This window comes from Athene noctua, chromosome 1 (genome assembly GCF_965140245.1).
Source record: "Athene noctua chromosome 1, bAthNoc1.hap1.1, whole genome shotgun sequence".
NCBI lineage: Eukaryota > Metazoa > Chordata > Aves > Strigiformes > Strigidae > Athene > Athene noctua.
The window spans coordinates 164173852-164197968 of record NC_134037.1 but is presented as its reverse complement, the minus strand read 5'-3'; the positions used below and the strand labels follow the sequence as shown (position 1 = coordinate 164197968).

Sequence of the window (24117 nt, the reverse complement as noted above, 5' to 3'; positions counted from 1 at the left end):
TTCATGTCAGAGGAGGGATGGAGTGTGATAAATAGTCAAAGATGTATTTTATATTAACTTCCAAGAAGTTTTTTTGACAGTAGAGTTTTTAAAAAGCATTTAAAATTGAGAACTTGACAATGTATTTAATGATTTTGGAAGCCAAAGCTTATCTGATACCAGAATAGCTAATGTAAGTTTTATCATTTGAAATATATAACTTGAGGAAAGAATTTTTTTACTATTAAAAAGATTTTATAGTAGTTTGTAAAAATGAATAGTCATATACATAATTTATTTAAAAATAAAAACACACTATTAGTCAATAAGCAAAGGTAATTTGATAATATCCAGCCATTCAGTTGCTCCATTAGATGCAAAGATTTTGGTTTATTAAAAACCCCCATCTTTTCATCTTTCATTGTTGCTAAACCACTGAGAATTTCCAGGTATTGTCCCACTGTAAATATATGATTCGTACTTTCAGTTTGAGAATTACGCTCATTTTGTTGTATTTGGCTTGCGTTGCTGCATGTCTCAGCTTTCAAGATCTGTTGAACAAAAAACCTCACCAGAGAAATAGGGTCTGCCCTGCCTATTGACAGGTCTGTTTGATCATGTCTGCATTTGATTTTGGAATGAATGTTCCATTTTTTGCTGCATGAGAGTATCTGATGTGTAAAAGTATTCTGCCTGAGTTGAGCACTTAGCATATATCTTGCCTGTTAGTAAACTTCAGGCTCTGCTTACATTCTGATGTATAGCCGTGGAATTAATGTAACACTTCTGCAACTCGATACCTGAAACAGTTTAGTCTCTATACATGGGAAATAAATGCTCCTAGAATTCCAGAAAACCTGTGTGTTTATGATCTGAACATGTGCATGATAAGAACCTATGTGCTGGGTGATAGTCAATTCATTTACTGGTCTCAAAAGTCAGTTCTTTCTGTCTCTTCTGCTAGTTCTAGTGGGAATTTTGTATGTGAGAGAGAATAATTTCCCTGTGGTGGATGGACTACAAAGGTAAAAGATGGGCCACTGCTGTCTGTGCCTTGTATTTTACTTGTACTTGTCCTTGTCAACCAACAGTGTGTAAACTCCAGCCCCACTTGAATTTCTCCTGTTGAATCATTTGAGCCACCCTAGTGATGGCTCAGAGGCTCAAAGTTATACAAACGCAAAATAATGGTTCTTGACCCAGAGCTTACAAACTGTGAATGAAAAAAAGACCTACAGAGACAGGATAACTGTGGGATGTTAGACTGAATGATAGTGAAAAGGGTCTCAAAAGTGAGCACAAGGAGCTTATGTTTGCTGCAATCGAAAAGTTACCCCATAAAAGAAAACAAGGGTGATAAGAAGATGAATTGTACAAGTTTATTCTGGATGGATAGGAACATAGTGTTCTGTTATATTAATCTTGTGTCCATGTTTGAAAAGTCTAAATTATTTATGGAGTACTTGTTGAAAAAGCCACTTTTTAAAAAAAACACCTGAAAGGAAAAGTATTTCCTCACCTTATTCTTTCTCAGCTGTATTAAACACTAAATATATTGTGAAGGTGCAGAAGACAGACAGCTGCAAACACTTGACATTTACAACTGCAACTTTATTAATTCTATGAAGAGTTTCTCGTTAAAATTCTGTTTGTGGAGAAAGGGGAAGGTGATCATTTTTTCTTCCTTTTAGATGCTTAACTCCTTAGTATCAATCACATCTAAGTTAAACACTCTTCTTAAACCTAAGACCCATGTGGAGTGTGCATTACCAAAGATCTTCCAACTCTTAAAGCAGGTTATGACCCATTGGATCTTATTTTATCCAAAATCCATGGTCATTTACAGAGTCAGGTTGCCTGTTGCATTAGATCTTCTTGGGCTTGGGAAATAGTTCTGACTTTTCCCAAAATCAAAATGCTTTTCCTAGGATTGCTATATTTACCATTAGCACTCAGAGTGAAAAGTAGTTCCCTAAAGTCACTTTATCTGGGCCAATATGCTGGTTATGCAGGTGCTTTTTACTTTTTCATGGAATAAAGGAATTTAAGGTGCTTCAGCTAAGGCTCTCGTTTTAACTGTAGCACAAAGACCTATTTAATTGACTTGCTTGTTTCCATTTCTACTGCATTTGTAGTTGTTCCTTTCCTAGTCATGTGTTAGTTTAATCTGCTCCAGGCAAAGTGGATGGCTTCTAAAGGGATGTTGAAGATTACAGTTACTGATTTCCCCTCTTGGAGCTTCAGCATTATCAGATATATGTGTTTGAGAAGATTCCTTGTGTTTTTCTGATTTTACTTAAGCAATTTTCATACTTGTTTTTGTTGCATGTTACTTTAGTGGTTCTGCTGCTTCACTTATTAGGCCAGACTGTTGAGGCTTCATATCTGCCAATGCTTCAGCACAACTCAGTCATTTTCATTAATAATTTGGATGACAGAATTGAGAGTATACTTACCAAAACCTAAACTCTGTAGGGAGGACCTACGAGGTTGTAGGACGGTAGGGTTCAAACTCTAAACAATTTTGATGAATCAAAGAATGGCCTGAAATAAATAGGAGGCAGGGATAAGTGGGATATAGGGTAATAATCAGATGCAAATCATTAAATGAAGATAGGGTGGTTGGATATCAGTTTTCAAGAGGGGTTCTGGAAGTTCGAGTCAGCAATTGAATATAGGTTTTCAAAAAAGCCTTACTGTTGTAACAAAGGAGGCGAGGACTGAGACTGAAATTCATACAAAATTGTTTAAGAATGTGCTACACATAAAATGTACAAAGTAATCCTTCCAGTTCTAGTCAACACTGGGAGAGCTTAACCACTGGAGTTATTGGTCCAGTTTTCAGCACCAGGCTTCAAAAGGTGTGGATTTGCTGGGCACAGTACAAAGCAGAGAAAAGGGAATAGTTCAGGGTCTAGGAAAGATGACTCCTTAGATGGTGAGAGTGGGGTATAAAAGAATTATGTTTCTTTCATCAGAATAAGAAAAGATTGGTGTAAAGAAACCTTTACTCAAGTCAGTGGTCCATTATAGCACCATTAGTATGGTATGGAACAGCATTTAAATGCAGAAATGCAGATGCAGTAATTTTTCCTTTAAAATTTCTGAAGAAAGGTAGTTTGCTTAAGTAATCTGTTGTTTCTCCACTGCTCTAAGTTTTTATGAATAGTCTAGAGAAAGTGTTTCCAGATAAAGAAGAGGGAAGGGATAAAGATTTCGACAGCACTTGATGTTCCTTCCAACCTTCTGTGACTGTTGTGTAAAATTGTATCTTAGACTTAGACTGTAGCTGTCAGCATTGACCTGTTGTTCGAGTAGGGTTTCAGCTTGTTTCCATGCAGCTGTGGTTCATTTTGCCATGATTACAAATCTGGGCACTGGGGGATAGCCTTCTGCTCGTGGGGTGGATTTTTACTTTCTACAAATGTGCTAACAACTGATTTTTTTTCTTCCACACTTTTATTCATTTTATTAATTTCTGACTAGCTCTGAGTGGTTTTGCATAGTGCCATATGTCTGTCTGTGCTGATGCTTCCCATTTAAGACATTCTTCCCAGTCCATTTTTCTCCTTCTCCAGAGCCAAAGGAATTATTTACTACAGACCACCCTAACCCTGGATGAAACCTTACTGTTTCATTTAAAATAAAATACCACCATGTCTGTCTCACAATTTCAGCTTGCTTAGTGTTAAGTACTGCTAAGAGTCATGGTATCATATAACTAATCCTCCAAGTCTTCCTCCTCCTCTTTGATGCTTGCTTCTATTGCATGGGATCCGAATGGTTCTGCTCATTCACTTACTAGCCCAGAACACCTCTGCTAAGGCTTCACACCTGACTAAGCTTTAGTACAACTCAATTCAAGTGTTGGGATCTACTGAACACCTGTTTTGTAGAAATGTACCAGTAAAGCTGAATGATAAAGTTTCTTTTCTATGCCTGTATTTGCTTTCACATTACAGCTGAAGAATGCACCAAAAAAATTAGGTGAAGGAGGACCCAGAGGTCTGTCAGGAGTTTCAGAAATTGTTTATGACAGATTTCAACTATTACTCTGTGGGCATTGATTACATATCTGACGAGCAAAAGCAAGAACATCACATCATTAGACGTGTCCACTGAAAGCTAGTAATGGACAACAGGACTTGTGACCAGATCCTGACTGTTGAGATACTGCAGCAGAATAACGCTGCAGCAGAGATGGAGGGGAGGGAGAAATGACAGGGGGTGAGCCATCTTACAGTTTTCTTTAAGGTTTTCATACAGAAAATACTGTTTATAGTTATATACAGTTAGAATTTGATGTTGCATTTGTCAGTGTTTGCAAGTAATTAATGAGTTTACTAGGATACTGGCAAGAATGTAAGAATGAAAGGCATGTTTTCTTTGACAACATTTGGTATATTCAGACTTCATCATCCACGGTGTGCAAATGTCAGTGGTCATTGCTCAGAAAAGTGGCAAGATGCCAAGATCCAAGTATAGATTTACCTGGGGACCTATATGGTTTCTTGCCCACTAGCAATTGCTGCTCTCCAGTTCCAGGCTTTACCCATTCATCCACCTCTCATGGTAAGAGGTATTTGTACATATTTTATTGTTTTAAACTGAGCATTCCTTTGAACTTTACGGAAGTAGGAAGTTACTACTTTTCTTGCGTTTGAAGAACTTGAAGGATTGAGGCTACGTGGGGACCTCTGGGTTTTCTTTTGCCCACCCTGACGAAGAGAATTCGCTGTTTCAGGATTTGAATATCAGCTACATTTTGTGTTGAGTCTGTGGTTAGAATCTACATTATGACGACTGTTTCTGGAGTCTACAGAGGATGCTGTGGCCAGCATAAAGTAACTTCCTTATTTTGAAATCCATTCTTAATCACCCATGAAATTAACTATTGGAGTCTGCCTTCAAGTTGGCACAGTCTAATAGTAGGAGGTTTAAAAATATTTAACAACATATTTGGAAACAGAACTTTTCTGTTCTTTATTTATATGTTTTTGGATGTTGGCTCTTGCATGAGAAAAGTGCTGTATGCTTTAATACTGAATTTAGAAATCCTGTGGTTTCTGTTGGCACTGTGAGGAAGCAACTAGTATAAAACTCCAGTACTTGTTGAGAGCATTTTTGTGTTTTAATTATTAGACACATGAATACAGAGCCAACCGAGTTCAGCTATTGTGTTTATTTCCCTTTTTTATTCATCATTTTAAACAAGCAATGATTATTCTGGGTTATTATCTCTAACGTGATCTGCAACTTGAAATCAGAAAAAAGCTGAAGTACTGTCAGTGTTTTCTTCACATGGGGAACAAGAAATTGAAGGAGAATTCTATTTAGGGATGTTGAAGTGTCATGTTCAGGATTTATAAGCCAGCTCAATGCTTCATTTCAGGTCAGCTCAACAATGAATTAGAAGTGCATATAGGACTTTTATGCCTCGTGAAGTTTCTAGTTAGGATAGCACATGTTGATACTCAGGCTGGTAGGCCAGACTCCTCATCCAAAAGTGCATCCCCTGTGAAGCGTCACATGGCTTGACAAAGAGGAACCACAAGATGGATGGCAAATATAGCTCCTTAATGGAACCTGAGGCTTCAGTGGAAACTGAGGTGGTTGAAAGCCCAGTTGTGGTACCATGGGTACATACATTTCAAAATTTAAATAATTCAAAACTTTAGCATTTCCAGATATTTGAAGCAACTTATATGTTTGATTAGGCTGAAAATACCTCAAGGAAGTGTTAAGTGTATTAAAGAAAAAATGACATTTTTTCACACAAGTTAATTCCCCCCGCTCTAGGAGAATAATGGCTTTTCTGAATCTGAATTTTCTATGAAAAGTCATGTATATATGGGAAACATCTGATCAGGTCTAATAATGCCTTTTAAAAAATATTAATATTATAAACTTTACTTGCTAAACAAAGTATTTCATATGATAACTAAAATTTCAGAGCTAAATTGCCATTTTCTAAGAATTTCCTTTTAAAATGGCTCTCACTGGAATACCTTTTCTTAAACAAAAAAATACCTTATTTCCCAGGTTTGCTTTAAATTTATCCTTTTGCATTAATCACATTATACTTAAGAAATTTCTCAATGCTACACGGCTAGGGTTTTTTAATAGAAAAGAAGAAAAAAAACTGACATTTTTGTCTGTGGGAGTTTTGCAATTAAATTCTGGACTTATTGACATAAAAGGAATACAGTGCTTTTGATTGCTTTTGCACAGCAAAAATGTGTTAGTAATGCTTTTTTCAAACATTTCATATTTCACAGTGCTTAATGGAAAAAAAGACATACAAGTAAAATGATTGTGCCTTACCTGCCAGTTTATGAAACCGTAGTTGTTTTATAATAGTTGTAACACCTGGGCAAAATTATGAAGATTTTATTTAATGCCAAGTAATGTGTCACATTACCATCTTCATGACGATGCTTGTAACATACATTGTACAGTGTACCCCATATCACAGAAGTAAGAATATGAACAAGTGTTCAGAACTTACAAGTAATGTCTGTATTTTTAAATTATATGGCGAGAGACGCATGGAAATTTTAAAATTGAGACTCAGATGCTTTTGGCCAAGGAAAACAGTGGTAACAAAGAAATTTACGTGAAATTTTAGTTACTTGTTTTTCACATTAAAAATATTTTTCAGAAAGAATGTTAAACTGACAGGTCTCCCAAAGGTAAAATCTAATCTACAGACCACAAGAAATGTCAAACAATCTAAAAATTTGCTACCTCTTGTTTTCTTGTAGGAAAACTATTGAGTGTACCTTTAGTTAGAGGAGAAAAAATAAAATTATTTTTCAGTTAGCATTGCATTAGGAAGACTTGAAATTTACTACATCCTTAGGTTATTAGCAACAACCACATTACCATTATCATAAACCACCAGGGCCTAAATTTGAAGCACAATATATGTTGCAGGCATAAAATAAAAGAAACAAGCAAATCACAGAAGAAAATTCAAAAGCTTTTAAAATAATCTCTTAATTATAAATTACTTCTGTGATTTGAAGTATGATTGGGTTTGATGAAACTACAGTAGTAAAAGAATAAAGGAAAAATTATGGATTTAAGGAAAATAAGTGTAACTGCTAATTTTTTAGGTCTTCTACAGTTGCTTAGCAAGAAATGGATGGGTTTTTGTTGAAATGCTTTAATTCTTCCCAGTTTGCAGTCGAAACCTCTGTGAAGGATCTCAGAGGGCAGCTAGTGCCTGCTCACATAGAATTCTTTTTCATGCTTGCTTTAATTTATGTGATCTGTCCAGTGTCTTTTGTTCTATATTAACCCTAACTGTTTGAGTGGCTACCTGGGAATAACTTCATCACTTATCTGGTGAAACATGGCAACTATTTAACACGGTGTATGATTTAAGACAGGAAATTAAGTGCTGTCTTAGTAAATTGCAGAGAAATTTTTGCAAGGAAATGTAATTATCCAGACAAGAAATTGGCCAGAAGAGCAAGTTAAAATCACTGCATATGCAAAAAATTCTTTGTTTCCTATTTTATCTGAGAGGTGACTTTAAGTAATATTGTATGAATTCAGAGTCACGATGGATTACTTTTGAGATCCTAATGCTTGCAATGTCTCACACCATAAGTGAGTGAATCCAGTGTTGATTTAAAATAGATTTGCTGCCTTACTGAAATGCTGTTGTTTCTTGCCATACTGTATGGGGTTACTTTAAGGTTTCCCTCTCAGACAGTGACCAAACTTGCACACTCTTATAGAATCATAGAATAGTTTGGGTTGGAAGAGACCTTTAAAGATCATCTAGTTCAACCACTCTGCAATGAGCAGGGACATCTTCAACTAGATCAGGTTGCTCAGAGCCCCGTCCAACCTGGCCTTGAATGTTTCCAGGGATGGGGCTTCTACCACCTCTTTGGTCAACCTGTTCCATTGCTTTACTACCCTCATTGTAAAAAGTTTCTTCCTTGTATCTAGTCTAAATCCACCCTCTTTTAGTTTAAAACCATTATCCCTTGTCCTGTCACTGCATGCCATTGTAATAAGTCCCTCTCACCTTTCCTGTGGGCCCCCTTTAAGTACTGGAAGGTGCTATAAGGTCTTCCTGGATCCCTCTCTTCTCCAGGCTGAACAACCCCAACTCAGCCTGTCCTCACAGGGGAGGTGCTCCAGCCCCCTGATCATCTTTGTGGCCTCCTCTGGACCCGCTCCAGCATGTCCATGCCCTTCTTATGTTGGGAGCCCCAGATCTGGACACAGTGCTGCAGGTGGGGTACTGCCAGTACCCCCGAGTCCTTCTCAGCAGGACTGTTCTCAATCCCTTCATCCCCCAGCCTGTACTGATACTGAAAATTGCCCTGACCCAGGTGCAGGACCTTGCACTTGGCCTTGTTGAACCTCATGAGGTTTACATGGTCCCACTTCTCAAGCTTGTGTATCTAATGATGTGTGATGAAATTACTGTTAAAAGTGACATCACTACAGGCTGCGTTGATCTATATGTTTTAAATTTTTTATAGCATCCATACTGTGCTTTACTTTGGACGAGTGGTTAGATCTGGGTTTGATCAATATGTTTATAACTTTTTATTCCACTCTGAAGATTCTATTCTTAACATGTTATGATAAATACGTTTCACTGCATTCCAGTAACTATTCTATTTCTTAAATCTTGGCACTGGAGTTCATTTTTTAATGAAATCTGTTTCATTTCCATTTGTTCTATGTTAACTTTTCTGTATGCTTCAGGTAGCTTTTTCAAATAAAGAAAGGTCATGAATTGAAAAGATTACTTATTATAAGAAAAAAATGAAATTGTTCAAAACAGTAGAGGTTTTTGCTTTTCAAATTAAAAATTGAAACAACTTAAACTCCTAAACTCTCCTCACATCTCCCTTGGAAACTCCCTCCTTTACTGTAACTTTGTGGTCTTGATGATATTCACAGAGAACCTGATTTACTGAATAAAGAAGTTCTTTAAGTTTTCAGTTTTGGAACATTACCAGTGTGTCTGAACCTAGGTTTCAAATTTTACTGGCATTTTGTTGGCAAACCAATTTTTTGGAGTCCTTTCTTATTTGGGTATGTTTCCTGACACCTTTGGCTGTATGGTACTGTGTTTTAAAATTCTTTTTCTTTTTTTAAGAGGAAAAGCCTATAAACATATACAAAGGACTAATTATAAAATATCTGGTATGAAAATAGAGAGACAACAAAATTATCAGCTGAAAAGTGCAGTGAGCAGAAAAAATGAGCATTTAATGGCAGAGTTTTACCCTGCTTGTTCAGCAGGCCTGATTCTCAAAGCAATTCCACAGGCAAAGCATGCACTATTCTGAGACCATAATATGGTAATTTAAATCAAGCATAAGTACCTGGGTGGTAAGAAAGAGGTGATTTAGTCTTCCCTTCTATCCACTGACCTCTTTTACTGTTGGCTTCCCTTTTGCCAACATTGGTGTTCATTTATGGTGAGCCAGATTAGAGCATTGATCCAGCTGAAAAATAACTCACATGCCTTTGCCCTACTTACAGTCTTCCTATAGTTTTGCTGAAACTGTATTGTTATTAGTGCACTGCTCTCAAAGACTAACCACCTAGCAAAAGTATATATAAGTTGCTAACTTATGTCATTCATGGTGTTAACAGATTATTCCTTGGTGAAAAAGTCATGACTAGTATGGGACAATCCTTTTTTTTGATAGTATTTATTGAAGTAAGGTACAAGAAACTAGTAGTCCAAGATTTCAGAACTTTTTTGATTTTCCACAAGTCTGGGACAATCCCTTAATGCTTTTTCTCACTCATGTATCTAAGGAGTTCAAATAGAATTTGACACTAAATGGTCCTTTCTGTACTAACATTGCTAAAGGGAAACCCACTATAAAGTGAAAGAAACTGTGAATTTTTGCAATAGAACAGAAGAGTGCTTTCATGTAATAGTGTATTCTGGCACATATTTTGCCTGCTGGATATAGGCAAAGTTATAACAGTGCAGAGCAGTAAGATTCCTATCATTTAAATAAGCCTCAGGAAGATTAACACTTTAGGTGTTCTTCTGCTTGTCCCAACTGTGGGAGTCAGTATTTTGGGACCCTGCATATTGCACCTGGTCATGTATAAAATACTGCATGGAAAGTGGAAGATGGATAAAATTAAATATTGAGACCAGTAAGAGAGTGTGAAAATTACTTTAATCTAGGATCCTACTTGGGATAGGGGATTCCAGTGAACCACCTTTGGGCTAAATTGTTAATCTACTAATTAGTAGCTAATGGCTAGTTTCTGATTGATTTCAACTGAACTTAAAGGACAGCTAGACACAACGGAGATACCAAGTTACTGTACATTTCCTGGAGCCAAAGAATCACTCAGATTGGAAGAGATCCTTCAAGGTTTCTAGTTCAACCTCCTTTTAAGCAGGGTCAACAATGAATTCAGACCAGCTTGCTCAGGGCTTTTTCTAGTCAGGTCTGGAAAACCTCCAAGGATGAAAATGCTCCACAGCCTCTCTGTGCATACTATTCCAATGCTTAGTTATCTTCAGAGGTGAGTGTTATTCACAAATGTGATGAATGTGCATGCCATTTCCTCCTACAGTCAATGGTAAAGATACTAAGATATTAAATAGGATATAGGTCTCAGGATAAACCCTTGAGGAACTGCAGTTGTGTCCAGCCTACAGATAGAGTACAAATCATTACTTTTCAGTCCCAGAATCGAGACACTTTTTACTCATCTGGTAGGACATCCATCTAGACCACAGTGGCCAAACTTGGATTACAGGGGTGCTGTGAAAGACCATCCTGGAGATGGTTGCAACGTTTTCCGTTCTCCATTCATCTGGGGCTTCCCTTGTCCCCATGACCATGATGATGCCAGCCACAACAGCCTTGATGTGCCATCAGCCAGCTCTCTCAGCACTATCAGATGCATCTCATCTGCTCTCATGGACTTGTATGAGTCAAGATTTATCAAAAGATCCATGAGATCAACTCTTTTCTACTGTTGGTATTTCCTCTTTGCCATGTCTGTATGGGTAAAGGCCTGGGAGACCTTGGTGAAGACTGGGGCTAAGAGCATTGAGTAACTCAGCTTTAGGTGTGTCCGCTGTGCTTTTGCCTCAGCTGTGAGTCCATGTTTTCCTTGTTTATTCTTATCAGGTAGCAGAAGTTCTTGTTGCCATGTTTCTTGCCAATATCTACTATTGTTGAACTTCAGCTTTCCTAATACCATCCTTACTTGTCTGGACAATGTTTCTGCATTTCTCCTTTGTAGCATTTCTCCTTCCTTTCATCTCTTTTGGACATTCTTTTTACAGTCATGAATTCCCTTTTTAGCCAAACCAGACTCCCTGTTCATCTACTTACTTTTCTCAGTATTGTGATGGACCATTTTTTTTGTCTGGGAGCTTGTCTTTAAAGACCAAGTCTGTTGAGCTACCTTGCCCTTCAGAGCTGCTTCTCCTAAGATCTCATCTATCAGGTCCCTGAATAAACTGAATTCTGCTCTTGTGAAATCTGAGTTTTGCACTCTTTTACTTGCCTTCATCATTCCTCTCAGGATCCTAATCAGGTTTGTGGTTGCTGCAGCCAAAGCTGCCACAGATTCCCACCTCCACAGTCAGCTCTCCCTTGTTTGTAGCAGATCGAGTCAGTCACTCCAGTTAATCATCTGATATATGTGTTAAGAGCTTGTCCATAAGCATCCCCCACAAGTCAGCTGGATTGCTTGTATCCCACTTTGTTTGCCTCTTAGCAGATATGGGGAGAGGGGAAACTCCCATAGGAATCAGAATCTGTGATCTGCAGATGTCCTCAAGTTTCTCAGAAAACACTTTTTCCACTTCCTCCTTCTGATTAAGTGGTCTGTAGGACTCCCACCATGACGTCGTTCTTGGTGGCTTCTCCCCTGGTCATGGCCCACCAGCTCTCAATCAGTGTACTGCCTGTTTGACAGAAGAGCTCCGTATCTTTGAGCTCCTTCAGGTACTCACGTTCTCATGGAAACAGGCTTCTGGGTAGGGGAGAGCGACCCCGATCAGTGCTGGCAGCAAGGAGGCTGCAGCCTGGACTTGAGAGATACCTGTTCTGCTTGGCCAGCACGCCCTCTGGCAGGCCATTCAGCACACAGAGCTTGGAATCATACAAGCGTCATGTAGTTGAGGGCTATGAAAAGGAGATGGAGGACAATGGAGGAGAGTTTAGGAAAAATATTAGTAAGCACACTGCTCACTTCCGAATGGAACATAATGGACAGAAACAGTAGATTGAAAGTAGTAAAGCAAGCGTTCAGGGCACCTTTTTGTCCAAAATAATACAAGAAACTGGTCAAAAGGCATGTTCCTTTTCATTTCACTAAAAATGGAAATTTTTTTTTATGTTACTTTTATAATACTCTGTAAACAAGCTATTTGAGAGTGAGATTTTCAGACAAGGAACTTGAAGTGAAGGGATAAATCTGTTCATAACTTACCCTCCTGTGCCCAGGTATTTTAACATCTGGAATGTAATGCTGCCTGTTGTAATACCTCTGCAATACTGTAACACAGCAGGATGCATTAATGAGAGTTTCAATCTTAAACCCACAACATCAATGAAATTTATAGTTGTCAGGCCATTAACATTATTCAAACACAGTTTTTGTGGTTTCAATTCCCATTTTACGTTCACGTAGGAAGAAAAGTCATTGTGTTGACTAGCCATGAAGACAGACTCCTTCTTAGACTTGAAATTTCTATAAAACAATTAAGTATTTTTTATTATTCTTGACAGCATTCATAGTATGCACTTCAGGGCAGGGGGAGGGTATTTGTATAAAAAAATTGTGCTAGAATCTCTCTCTTAATATTTCAGCTTGTTTAATATTCTTGAATACCAAAAGTGCCTTGCTCACGTTTTGGAAAATACCACAAAAATGTTCAAAGCAGAAAAGAAAAATTTACATAAATTTCTAGTATCATCTTCTATGGTCATGTAGATGGCATGTGATACTCTTCCTGATGAGTAAATATGTCTTCAGATGTTTCATGTTTCCCTACTCTTGTATCTCAGTGTGGTCTTTTGACTTAATATGTAGAGCGAGTTCGTTAAAGGGCATGAAAAAGAACAGAGAATTTCTTGAAGGAAGAAATTTCAGGGGGAAAATGTGGTGAGCACTGTGATTAAGTCACTCTGCAGAAAAATGAAATCATTAAATCTGCAACTGATTAAGTTGAAAGAAAAGAAGGGAAGTCAATATGTAAAAAAGTGCACGTACAGTTACTTTCTGGTAGGGAAAATCCAAGTTGTTTCTCCTGGAAAAAAACTAACAAGCACACACAATTTACAAAGCTCCAAAGTTTGGGGGGGCAGTTGCGTGGGGTTATTTATTATCATAGGCTTCATGGTAATTCCAGCACAATCTCAGGAAGCAGTAAAAATAAATCTATCTGTCTCTTGCTGTATCAGTCTGAGTATTAACAACTTCCCCATGTTGGGTCCATTAAAGAATTTCTTCATGGCCCTTAAAAGTACAAACTCAGTCTCTGCATTTAATATGTTGTTACCTGCTGCCAAGCCTCTAATAGCTACATTCATATGTTCTGTTAATCATATCTCTTTGTTCTAGAAGCCTGTGTTTTGGATTCATAATTAACTTTTTTCCTGCTCTGATTATTTTCCTCCCATCAAGGCAGCACATGACTTTTTTTTTTCCTATTTAAAAACAAATATGTGAATGGAGAAGTAACAAAAATCAGTGTATTTTGACAAAGCCTGTAATCTCTTTCTAACTGTGCTTCCAAATTCAAATTAGACTTTCATGTTGCAAAACGCTGAACTTAGTGGTGTAACTGAAATCATGCTGTTCGCAGAAGACGGGGCTGAAGCCTCATGAGCTACAGAGGGTTTTCCCCTAGGTCCCAGCATAAGAAGAGGTATATTTTTAACGTTTAAGGTTGCTGGTAGATAAGCGAGCCTGTAATCCATAGGGTCTAAAGGAAAGAATTACCGAGCTGTATTTCACATGAACTGTAAGGGGACTGGCAAAGAGATCTTCTGGCTATTGCTCTTTGATAGTGTTTCACCGATTCAGAAGTAATGTAGGAAAACATTGTGGAGACTGTTACAGCTTCTGTCAGATCGGGTTCAAAAATTTCTAATTAGCAAATACATTTGTGATTCAGACTTTGCTTGGGCCCTCCAATAACCTCCCATTTTGACCATCATGAAAGCAAGTCAGCCATTTGAAAGATATTCTGAAACCTAGGGAATCCTACTTCCATTTTGCTACCACTACAGCCCCAAGAGTTACTGAAGCCCAGCTTTTCAGCCTGTGAAGCAGGAGGGATGAGAGTTCCTTTGCTTGTCACCTGCCTAAAGGCATGTGTCTGTGGGCAATGGGGGGCACATTTCTGTTTGCAGCTGGTCCTTGCTGCCTGTGAATACCTGCTTGATTGCAGAACTTGAAACATCTTCCATACATACCTGAAATTCAGAGGAAATAATTTTGAACGGTACTTTTTGCTGATTTGGACTGCACTTATCTCCAAGACAAGATTGCCTTTATATGAATGAACTTGATATTTGTGCTCATCTTAGAAGCAAATTTGTAGGCTATACATCACTTTCTGGGTTTACCTTGCTGGCAACATCTTGAATATCTGTTTTATCTGTTAAAGAACTCTTCCTGAAAATGTGAAATGGAGGAGGATCATAGTACAGTTCAGATCTGTTTTAAAGTAGCTTGAATGAAGTTCTCAAAGTAGGGTTTTTTCTTCCTTCTTTACATCTAGCATTGACTCATTTGGTGGTGTTAAAGTGCACTTTCTACTTATCCCCAGAGGAAAGTTAGTATTCTTTTAAGTGAAACTATTCTAAAAGCAGAACACAAGCCTAAAATAAGCCAGTGTTCTCTAGAGTTCTCAGAAGGTGTAGATTTATTTACTGTAGTTAAATCATAATTAGTTCTCAGGGGATAGTGTATCTTTTAAACTGCTTTATTGCCACCATATTGGTTTTCTAAATAATCAGAAACTGCTGCTCTTATATTCTATAGTATGAACAAAAATTTGCTGTAAGTAGAAACAAATGTGTAGAATTGCTAGTTGTCACTTACTGAAGATAGTGACACGCAAAAAGTAAGCACTTCAAGAAAATGTGAAGAAATGCAAAACGTATGTTATCAGAAGGCACCTTAAATGAACTATGGCTATAACTTTTTCCAGTGTAATATATATAGTAATGTTTTACATTATCATTTTTCAGTTAATCTTTTTTTAATATTCTAATGCTTTTTAGTCAAGAATAAATGTTAACTGAAAATGGATAAATGGTAGTGCAATGTTAATGTAAAATATTACCTGATATTTAAGCCTAGATTTTCATGAATGTAGCCTAGTGTTCCAGCTGATAAGCATGGAGTTTTTTTTTCCTAATTGGCAGGTTAATGTTCGAGTTGCCTGAGGAGATGGGTTTAATAGCAATTGCTGTTCGACAAACGCAAGGGAAAGGTGAGTAAGTTTCCTTCTAGTACTAATAAATGTGTATTAAACATATGAAACAGGACATTTCAATGTCACCTAGCTGCCTTAAAGAAACATTGTGAGTATTGTTTATAATACAATCTGTAGAATAATCGTGTCCTCTTCTCCTCCTCCTGCTTGAACTGTGGATTTAAGCTGAAAACCTAAGTTAATAGAGACCAAAATAAACATTTTCAGGATGTTTGGTGGCTTTTGCAGAAATGATTTAGTGGTCTTCTAGTTTCTGCCAAAAAGTCTCCCCAGTCATGGAAACTGCCATCACTACATTTAGTGTAATACATGTCAGACTTCCAAATCAGAACTTCTTTTTGACTGAACTGGAACAAGGCTGGGTCTTGACTTGCTCTGAGGTAGAGGTTTCTTGAGTCTGCAGGACATGCCTGAACTGTCATGTGGACTTTCACAGTCTTTCACAGATAAGTATAAGAAAGTTCTGTGTCTTTCCCAGGAAGGTGCTAGAGCTGATTTTAAAGCCATATTGATTTTATTAGTAGAACACAGTGCCTTGCTTAATAAACTCTTCTGAGCACAGATCTACATGAAGATGATTCCCTGGATTTCAGCACAGATCTAGCTTGTGTCAAGTTGATTCACAGTGTGGATGAATTTTAGCTGCACACAGAGCATTTTCACAAATACTTTTTCACTTAAACAAAGTAAGATTTTTTTGAACCGTGTATGTTACCAGCTACCAGGAAAATCCTGAAAGCAAGTAATTTAGGACATTCTAGGAAACTGAGTAGCAGCATGCCCATTGAACAACCTGCTGGTTTTTTTGAAGAAAAAACTTTGCACTTAAAACCATTTTTCTTTCAAAATTAGTTTAGAAACTCCATTACAGGATTTATGGTAGATTCTTGGGTGGATACTATTGAACCTTTTTTCTTTTGTAGTTGTCTGCGTTAACAAAGTGATCTTTTATAAATCTTTTTTTCTTGAGCTGAAGTTAACTTTTTCTCTCTCCCTTCCCAGGTCGTGGTGGAAATGTTTGGCTCAGTCCCGTTGGCTGTGCACTATCCACTTTACATATCGCCATTCCTCTGCATTCCAACCTAGGCCAGAGAATTCCTTTTATTCAACACCTGGTGTCCTTGGCAGTGGTAGAGTCAGTTAGATCAATACCGGGATATGAGGTATATCATTCTAATTTATCCCAAAATTTCTGTTTCCATTTTCACTAAATTCAGGTTTTAACTATGTCTTCTATGTGTAGAATGACTGAATGCATAATATAGTTCTTCAGCACTAATGTAGTGGTAAACCTAGCCTTCATATGTGCTTGATTATTTATATGTTTTTAGAAGTCTACTAAACATATGATGAATACTGTCTTTTATTGAGCTGATTAAGTATACTACACTCATTTCACTCATAATCTTATGAAATTTAAGACTCAGTCTTTGGCAGTAAAGAAAACGTCAATTTTGTTTGTCTAACAATTGAGTTAATTTGTTTTGATTTTGAAGGAGTTAGAGAAGAGGGAGGAGGGAAAAATGAATAAAATTGACAAATCCTTTTCTGCTTTTTTTGTTGGTGCTCTTTCAGTGGTCACTTTATCCCTTTTAAAGGATTTTTCCAACCCCTGTTTAAGGTTGAAAACTGATTTCTAAAGCAAGAACTTAGGAGTATTGCTCTCAAGAGGGAATCAAGTGTCCTGTCATCAGTATTAAAATGAAGAACCAGTCTTCTTCATCACCTCATATATCTCCTTTTTAATGTTACCATTTCCTAATATTTGCTAACTATAAAACTTTGGTATTTTACAGAAGTAGTTAACTAAAGCATATGTTTCCTATATTACAGAAAATCAATGACTTATACACATTTACACATGAACTTTATTATAGTGGCACCCAGTAGCTTTGCTGTAGTTTAGGGTCTGTCAGCCTTTCTATTAAAACCTCCTAACTTCAGTGCTTCATAACTTGACTATAAAAACAAAATGCTTCAGGCTAAAATTTGCAATATAAAATATTTGGCTAGAGTGAATAATTTAGCCATTTAAAATAGGAGGGACAAGAGTTAGTTTTATAAAATATGAGTCAGACTGGGAAAGGAGTTAATTTATGAATGGAGGTGGTTTTGCTTCTGTACGCCTACCCTGGTCTACTGTCGCATTTTTTATTTTATTCCATTCAAGAGGAAAAAGGTGACTGAAGTACTAAATATGAATATAAAAATAGCATGTATCAATAATACATGTATTGTACATATCACACGTACAATACATAGCTCGCTATGACCAAGACAGAACTACTGAATCTCTTTGATGGTACATCCACCCTAGACAGTGGGTGAAGCAAACAATACATATATTAAAGCAAGGAAGTTCTGAGATTTATCATAAGCTCATTGCTTTAATTTCCCCTTCAGACTTTGGTAACGTAGGGCTTTGCTTTATGTCAGATGAACATCTGTGCCATGCAAAATGCAGTAGCTGCAAACAATGGGCTAATCTATAGATGAGATCTCACTCTCTCCTCCAAATTTCCATACTGCTGTGGGTGTATGTCAGAATCTTAATAATACTTAGCACACTTTGCCCATTTCAGGATTTCCATTCAAAAATCTGATAAGCCCATGTCTCAGTTTATCAGCTAGTCATCATTTTTAGGATTGTCATGAATGTTGACTATGCTAAGCAGGCAGCAACTGAGGCCTTTGTTCTGGGTCCTCACAGAGAAAATCTGACCACTCTATTGGAAGTTTTACTGTCAGATATTAGTGCTGCAAATGCAAATGGGCCTTACATCAAGAGAATGCTTTGCTTTCCCATTCTAAGAACAGCAGACATCTCTCCCTAGTAATTGAAGATAAGAACGTGCTCCATTTCCAGCATATTTCGTGACACCCGTGATTTCTTTGACACACGGGTAGTTGTGCCATACCTTGTAACTCCATTTTGTGGCAAAGTCTGCTGTGTGATTTACATCATGAGAATACCCGGTTGACTTGGTTCTTCATGCTTGCTGTCACTTCAGTTGCAGAGCTAGTGTTTGGTGTCTTACAGGTGTATGTTTTCCTTAAGTAAGATCTACTGAATAGCTCTTGGGAAGATCTCAACACTGATAATAATGTTTAACTGTGTTATACTTCGCATGTCTCAAGAGTCTTCTATAAATCTTTTCCCAGTGTGAAGAGTCAAGTTGTTTTCCATAATGAATATGAATTGGTGATACTCTCTCTTAGAATGCTTTGATAGCAAAATCAGGTAGTATTTCCTGTCACTGTACGTGTAATGGACTCCTCTCTGGCCTTTAAATCTGTCAGGAAAGTAGACATGGACCCAGGTGCAGTTTTCACACATCCTGTAAAGGGATTTCATAATCTACAATAGGAGGGAATGCGACTCTTGTAGTCCTGGAGCACCTCCCATAATTTGCCTCTGGGGATACAGTCATATGCAGTTTGTCAAACTGCAGGAAGCACATTTGCTTTCTTTTTGTGTTTAAGTAGCCAGTGCAAAGTTCAGTTCAGTTCTGTGGTTTCAACAAAAACTTCTCTATTGCACTGGAATGGTGTCACACAGCACAGTTTGTGTTTCCAGCTCCATGGTGTTGCTTGAGCGTAGTTGCCGAAAACGTGAATATATTTAGGACATTGCTGAAGTATTTACATAGTTGTGAACTGGAATTTCTCCTGTCTGCTAAATTTCCTTTCCGAAATTCAAGATGCCATTTTCTCCTTGTCTGGTTTCTTCAAGGATTCTCAAATACAGTGTTGATGTTACTGTGAGCTTACCCTGATTGTTTATCAGTAGTGAGCCACAGTGGCTGCCACAGTTTGTATCTTTCTTGGGTAGATCTTTCACATCTCTAATAGACACTCACGAATGAGGGAAATTAATTGTATGAAACCTCACAGTTTTGATACTGAAAATCTCTAGTATCTTTAGTCCTCCATTTAGTTGCTCTACGCCTTTATTATCTACCATATTTTTTTTTAATAAATACACACTTTTCTCTGACAGCTGCCAACCTCCTTAGTACATCACGTAATCATGTTACTATGACTTTTTCAGTAACATTTGTGGAGCACTTAAATAGGTTCTTATTATGAAGAGCAGCTGACAGTATCACATTTGGTGTGACAAAGAGGTACAGAAAATATAGAATATGGAGTGAGGAATGTTCTTATAATCAGTATTGAAGAGCAAAGTATTTCTAAATGTATGGTTTTGTTTCTTTAGGGTATTGATCTGCGAGTAAAATGGCCAAATGATATTTACTACAGTGATCTTATGAAGCTTGGTGGAGTTCTGGTAACCTCTACACTTATTGAAACAACATTTCATATACTTATTGGTAAGTGTCTATTTTCTGAAGGTTTTTTTCTGAAGAAATTTGTTGTTGATGTCTTTATGAGTTCAAATAATAAGGACAAGAACAAATAATGACAGCAGGCATTAGGAAATAAAGCGCAATGTTAAATCAAAAGGAAGCACAAGAAGTAAATGTTTTCCTTCTTCTTAATAATTCCATATGTTTGACAAGGAAAACGTAAATGTAAGCATCTGGGCTGATGTAGTGGAGTTCAAAGAAAGAGCGTTATAGGGGAGAGGGAAAATGTCCTCCTTGGTCTATTGCAGAAATAGAATATACTGGAAAATGTATCTGTTTTTTTCAGCATTACAAATAGTTAAATAAAGAACATGCCTTTTAAATCAGGAGAAAAAGAGCTACATACACATAGTAATGTTTTAATTTCTCCTTTTATCCTTCTAAACTATATGCATAACTTGTTTCTGTTGATACCTTTCTAGAAACTGGAATATTGCTAGTGAAGCAGCAGTGAAGTAATGATTTGATTAATTAATACTTTCTTTAGTTCTCTATTAGTAAATTAGTAAAATTTGCAAAGTAATTGGGAAGGCTGGGTCAGAGAGCAAAGAGTGACAATCTGTTCATTGTGAAGACAAACAGTACCTGGAAAACTGGTTCCATAAAGGTAGCACAGGCAATCTCAAAAAGACTGTACATGTATTTTCCAGCAAGTCCCAGTGCTGTAACAGGGAAAGACATTTAGGTGCACAAGTAAGTATGAGGTGTTTTTATCATTTCAAGTCTGATAATCATCCTGCTATTTGTTAAGGGAAATTCTTCCCTTAACCAGCAGCAGCACAGATCTGTCCAACATGCTTAGAAACCTGCCAGCAAAGCTCTAGGTTCTGGTTCCAAAAATAATTATCTCTGATATGTCTAAAAATCTAAATGTGAAAGTTCCTTAGCAAGTCTGAAAGGTTAAAGATGATAATTATAATCTTTGGTTTATATTTTAATGTAGCACAGTAGATAAGTGAAAGTATATTGCAAAGAGAGTGTGGGCATGATGCTGTTTCTGTCAAGGTGCTGCAAATTTTAAGGTGCAAACAAGCAAAATAAGTGAAGTAGTCACCACCTCTTTCTGTGAAACATGCCCAGCCGTTGAATTTTCTGTTCAATTGTTATACCCTCATTTTGTAAATAATCTACGTGTACAGAATGGAAGTTGCACTGAGACACTTAAAAAGTCTCTGCTTCCATATGTTTTTGCAGAGCCTGTTCTGGTTAACACAAGAAAAGTTAACACCAAAAAATGGCTCAAAAACTAGTTCATCTTATCAGATATCTCTTTGGACATTACATATTTGGTTTGGACCTTGTGTTTCTTACCCTAAACACCAAATCACTCAAATTCAAATGGAAACTTCCTGTATGCATTCTCTCTGAGGTCTGTCATCTTGGTGGTGATAGGTCTGAGGTATATGCAAAGCTGTACATTTTCATCAACTTTCTTTCACCTGGATGCTTCTGAGACTGAAACTTACTTGCCACATACAGTCCAAGGATTTTTTTCCATCGCTCAATGATATATGTCATTGAGAGTAGTAGGGGTGACACATGATATCTAACTTCATGTATTCGTAGCAGCAATGAAATCAAACTTCCACAACAGGAAAGGTAAGCCAAATACATCATCCCCTTTCTACAGTCATGCAGATTCCTTACCTAGACCTCATTGTTTACATGGCACTCATAAAGAGTGTCCCATATATGGGGGTAATGATCAAAATCAAAATTTATCTACCTGGCTTCACTGCTCTGAGAAGTAATTCAGAAGAATAAGGCAAAAGACAAACCTGCCTTTTCACCTGTACCACATACTCAAGGCCTCACAGGTGACAAAGTTCATGATCATACTTTCAAACATGTTTTTAAAAATTCTTTTTTTAAGGACTTCATTGTTGTGAGACTTTTGGAAGGAGAGTTCTATAGAAGATTATGTAAGGGCTTCATTAATGTGAGGGCCAGACTCAGAACAGACGTAGGTAGCCAAACACAAGCGGAATGCAAGGGAGAGCCAATGTGCTTGACCTCCAAGAGCTCCGTCTGCCTCTGTGTGCAGCTAAGGCATGTCTGAACAGTGCACAGATGCTGAAGGCAGGGCTCGCTCTAGAACTGGAAGATGTATTAGCCACATCAGCACACTGCAAGATCAGTGCATAGATGTTTGTTTTTCGCTCTTCTCATGTGGGCAATACAGAGATGCCCTAAGAGTCCTGAGCACATGATACTCTTCAAATTAGCTGGCTACATTTTTGCCACTCCTTTTATCCCCAGGTGCTTCTGCCTCAGCTGATCTTGTCATCTCAGTATGTCTCTTGTATCTGTTGCAGTTTTTGGACTGCTCAGTAGCGATCTCCATACAAACAAGCCTGAGCACCCTGAGCCTGCAGGTGGACTCCAAGGCCCCATTATGCACCCTGACAGGACCAATCACATCTTCATGACCACAGTCACTCTCTCTTCACTTGTGCCGTATTTGAGTTTAAACAGCTGAGTTGGGATTTGTTGGCATGGCACATTATATTTTCCAGTTCATTTTCTGTTTCTTTCCAATAATACATTTTGCCTCATTTCCATAGAATCAGTGTATCAGTACTTGTATCAGTGTAGCTTTCTTAGCATGCATTCTCTTGACTATTTAAAAGTCAAAAACTCCTTTTCACTGAAGAGATCCTTCTCCTCATATTTAATACAAATTATTTCCATTTATGAATAGTCTCATTAATAGCAAATTTACAAAACAGTTCATCTGGACCTTCTTGCAGACGGCAGTGTATCATGTCTAAACATGATTGACAGACAGGGGGTTTATCCCAAATGTCTGAGGAAAGAAAAAATCAAAATTATTAGGAGAAAAAAATAAACAGGTAATACAATATATTTCTTTACATCTCTCAAAGCCTGTTTCAGCAGGCTAAAAAAAAGGCCCCAAGAGCCATATTTAAATAAGAAAGGCATTCTGCCAACATTATTCTAGCTGGAGAAATCTCAGCAAGAGACTTGAGGCTTCTAAAGGATATGCTGTGGGAAGATAGATTAAACGAACTGGAGTCTTATGCAGCAAAGTTAAATCTTCTGGGCTTTTCAGAGCTAGTCAAACAAGTCTTATCAGCTGAGTAAAAAGGCTTAATTTTCAGAAAATGCAGTCAGCTAACTGTAGTAAACAGAAAGGTCTCTTAATTAAATTTTAGACTGAAAGATAAAACTCCATCTTAGCGTATGATCAATGATTTACTCTCAATTAGCTAATGACCTGTCAGCTTCCTGAGATTTGGATGTTATTGTAACCAGTGTGCAAGTTACCACTTACATCTTCCTAACCCTCACAGATGGGATGGTGTGTTGTTGAAAGACTGCACTGGATTTGCTTCTACAATTCTGAGGAGGTGTTTTAAGGGCAAGGAACAGGTAAAATCTGGACTGAGATTTGTAATTACACAAGTAGAAAGATTTAAAGGTGTAAGAGACTGAAGAAAAACAGCTACTGGAAACATCCTTAGAGATAATTGCATCGGGTAGCTGAATAAAGTGACTTTCTGGTGGTAGCCAAGTGTTTGTATTTACAGATCCTGTCCTCTTCTTTTGGTTTGTCTTCTTCAGGATTCGGATTTAATGTGAATAACAGCAACCCCACCATATGCATCAATGATCTCATCACAAAATTTAATAAGGAAGAGGGGACAAAGCTGAAGCCTTTAACTACAGACTGTCTTATTGCAAGAACTGTGACTGTGCTAGAGAGGCTTATAGATATTTTTCAGGAGAAAGGGCCCAACGGAGTTCTTCCCCGTTACTACAAGTACTGGATACACAGGTAAGTATAAAGTTCTTCTCAAACTTCCTTTTAAGAAAATTAGAGAGAACTCATGGATATTTTGTCGTTTCCTACTTTTTCTACTCGATTGCCTTCAATACTAGTAACTTAATTAAAATATACTCCCAAGTAGGATGTAATTTTTTTAAGGGAGAGTTAAAATAGCACATAGTAAAATCAATGGACTAGCATGAGTTAAAAAATGCTTCTAGTTATTTGACATGTATCATCTCAAAACAAAGGGAATTGGGAATTATTTGTTTAGCTAGTGATGAAGCTTCTGTACTCATGTCTTTTATGAAAAAAAATAGACTGTTTGGATTAATTCCAACTTTATTAATTCCACAGAAACAAATCAAAGCAGGTAAAAAATGCTGCTAAAGATGATTCTCTGTAAAGAACCAGTGAAGTGGGAAGTAAAAATATTCCACTAGACATTAGTCCTCTAAGCTATTTTTAATTGTTTGTTCAGTGTCCGCCAATTAATT

The 24117-nt window shown here is 37.3% G+C and overlaps 1 protein-coding gene across 1 annotated transcript in view; it reads left to right on the top strand.

Annotated features, from left to right (window-relative positions):
* HLCS (holocarboxylase synthetase) overlaps window positions 1-24117 on the top strand; it is a 126051-nt gene that overhangs the window by 97527 nt on the left and 4407 nt on the right. Inside the window, exons 7-10 of the mRNA XM_074903644.1 lie at window positions 15390-15457; window positions 16463-16623; window positions 19680-19794; window positions 23416-23629. Coding sequence (XP_074759745.1) covers window positions 15390-15457; window positions 16463-16623; window positions 19680-19794; window positions 23416-23629 — 558 coding nt within the window. The remainder of the gene's footprint in view (window positions 1-15389; window positions 15458-16462; window positions 16624-19679; window positions 19795-23415; window positions 23630-24117) is intronic.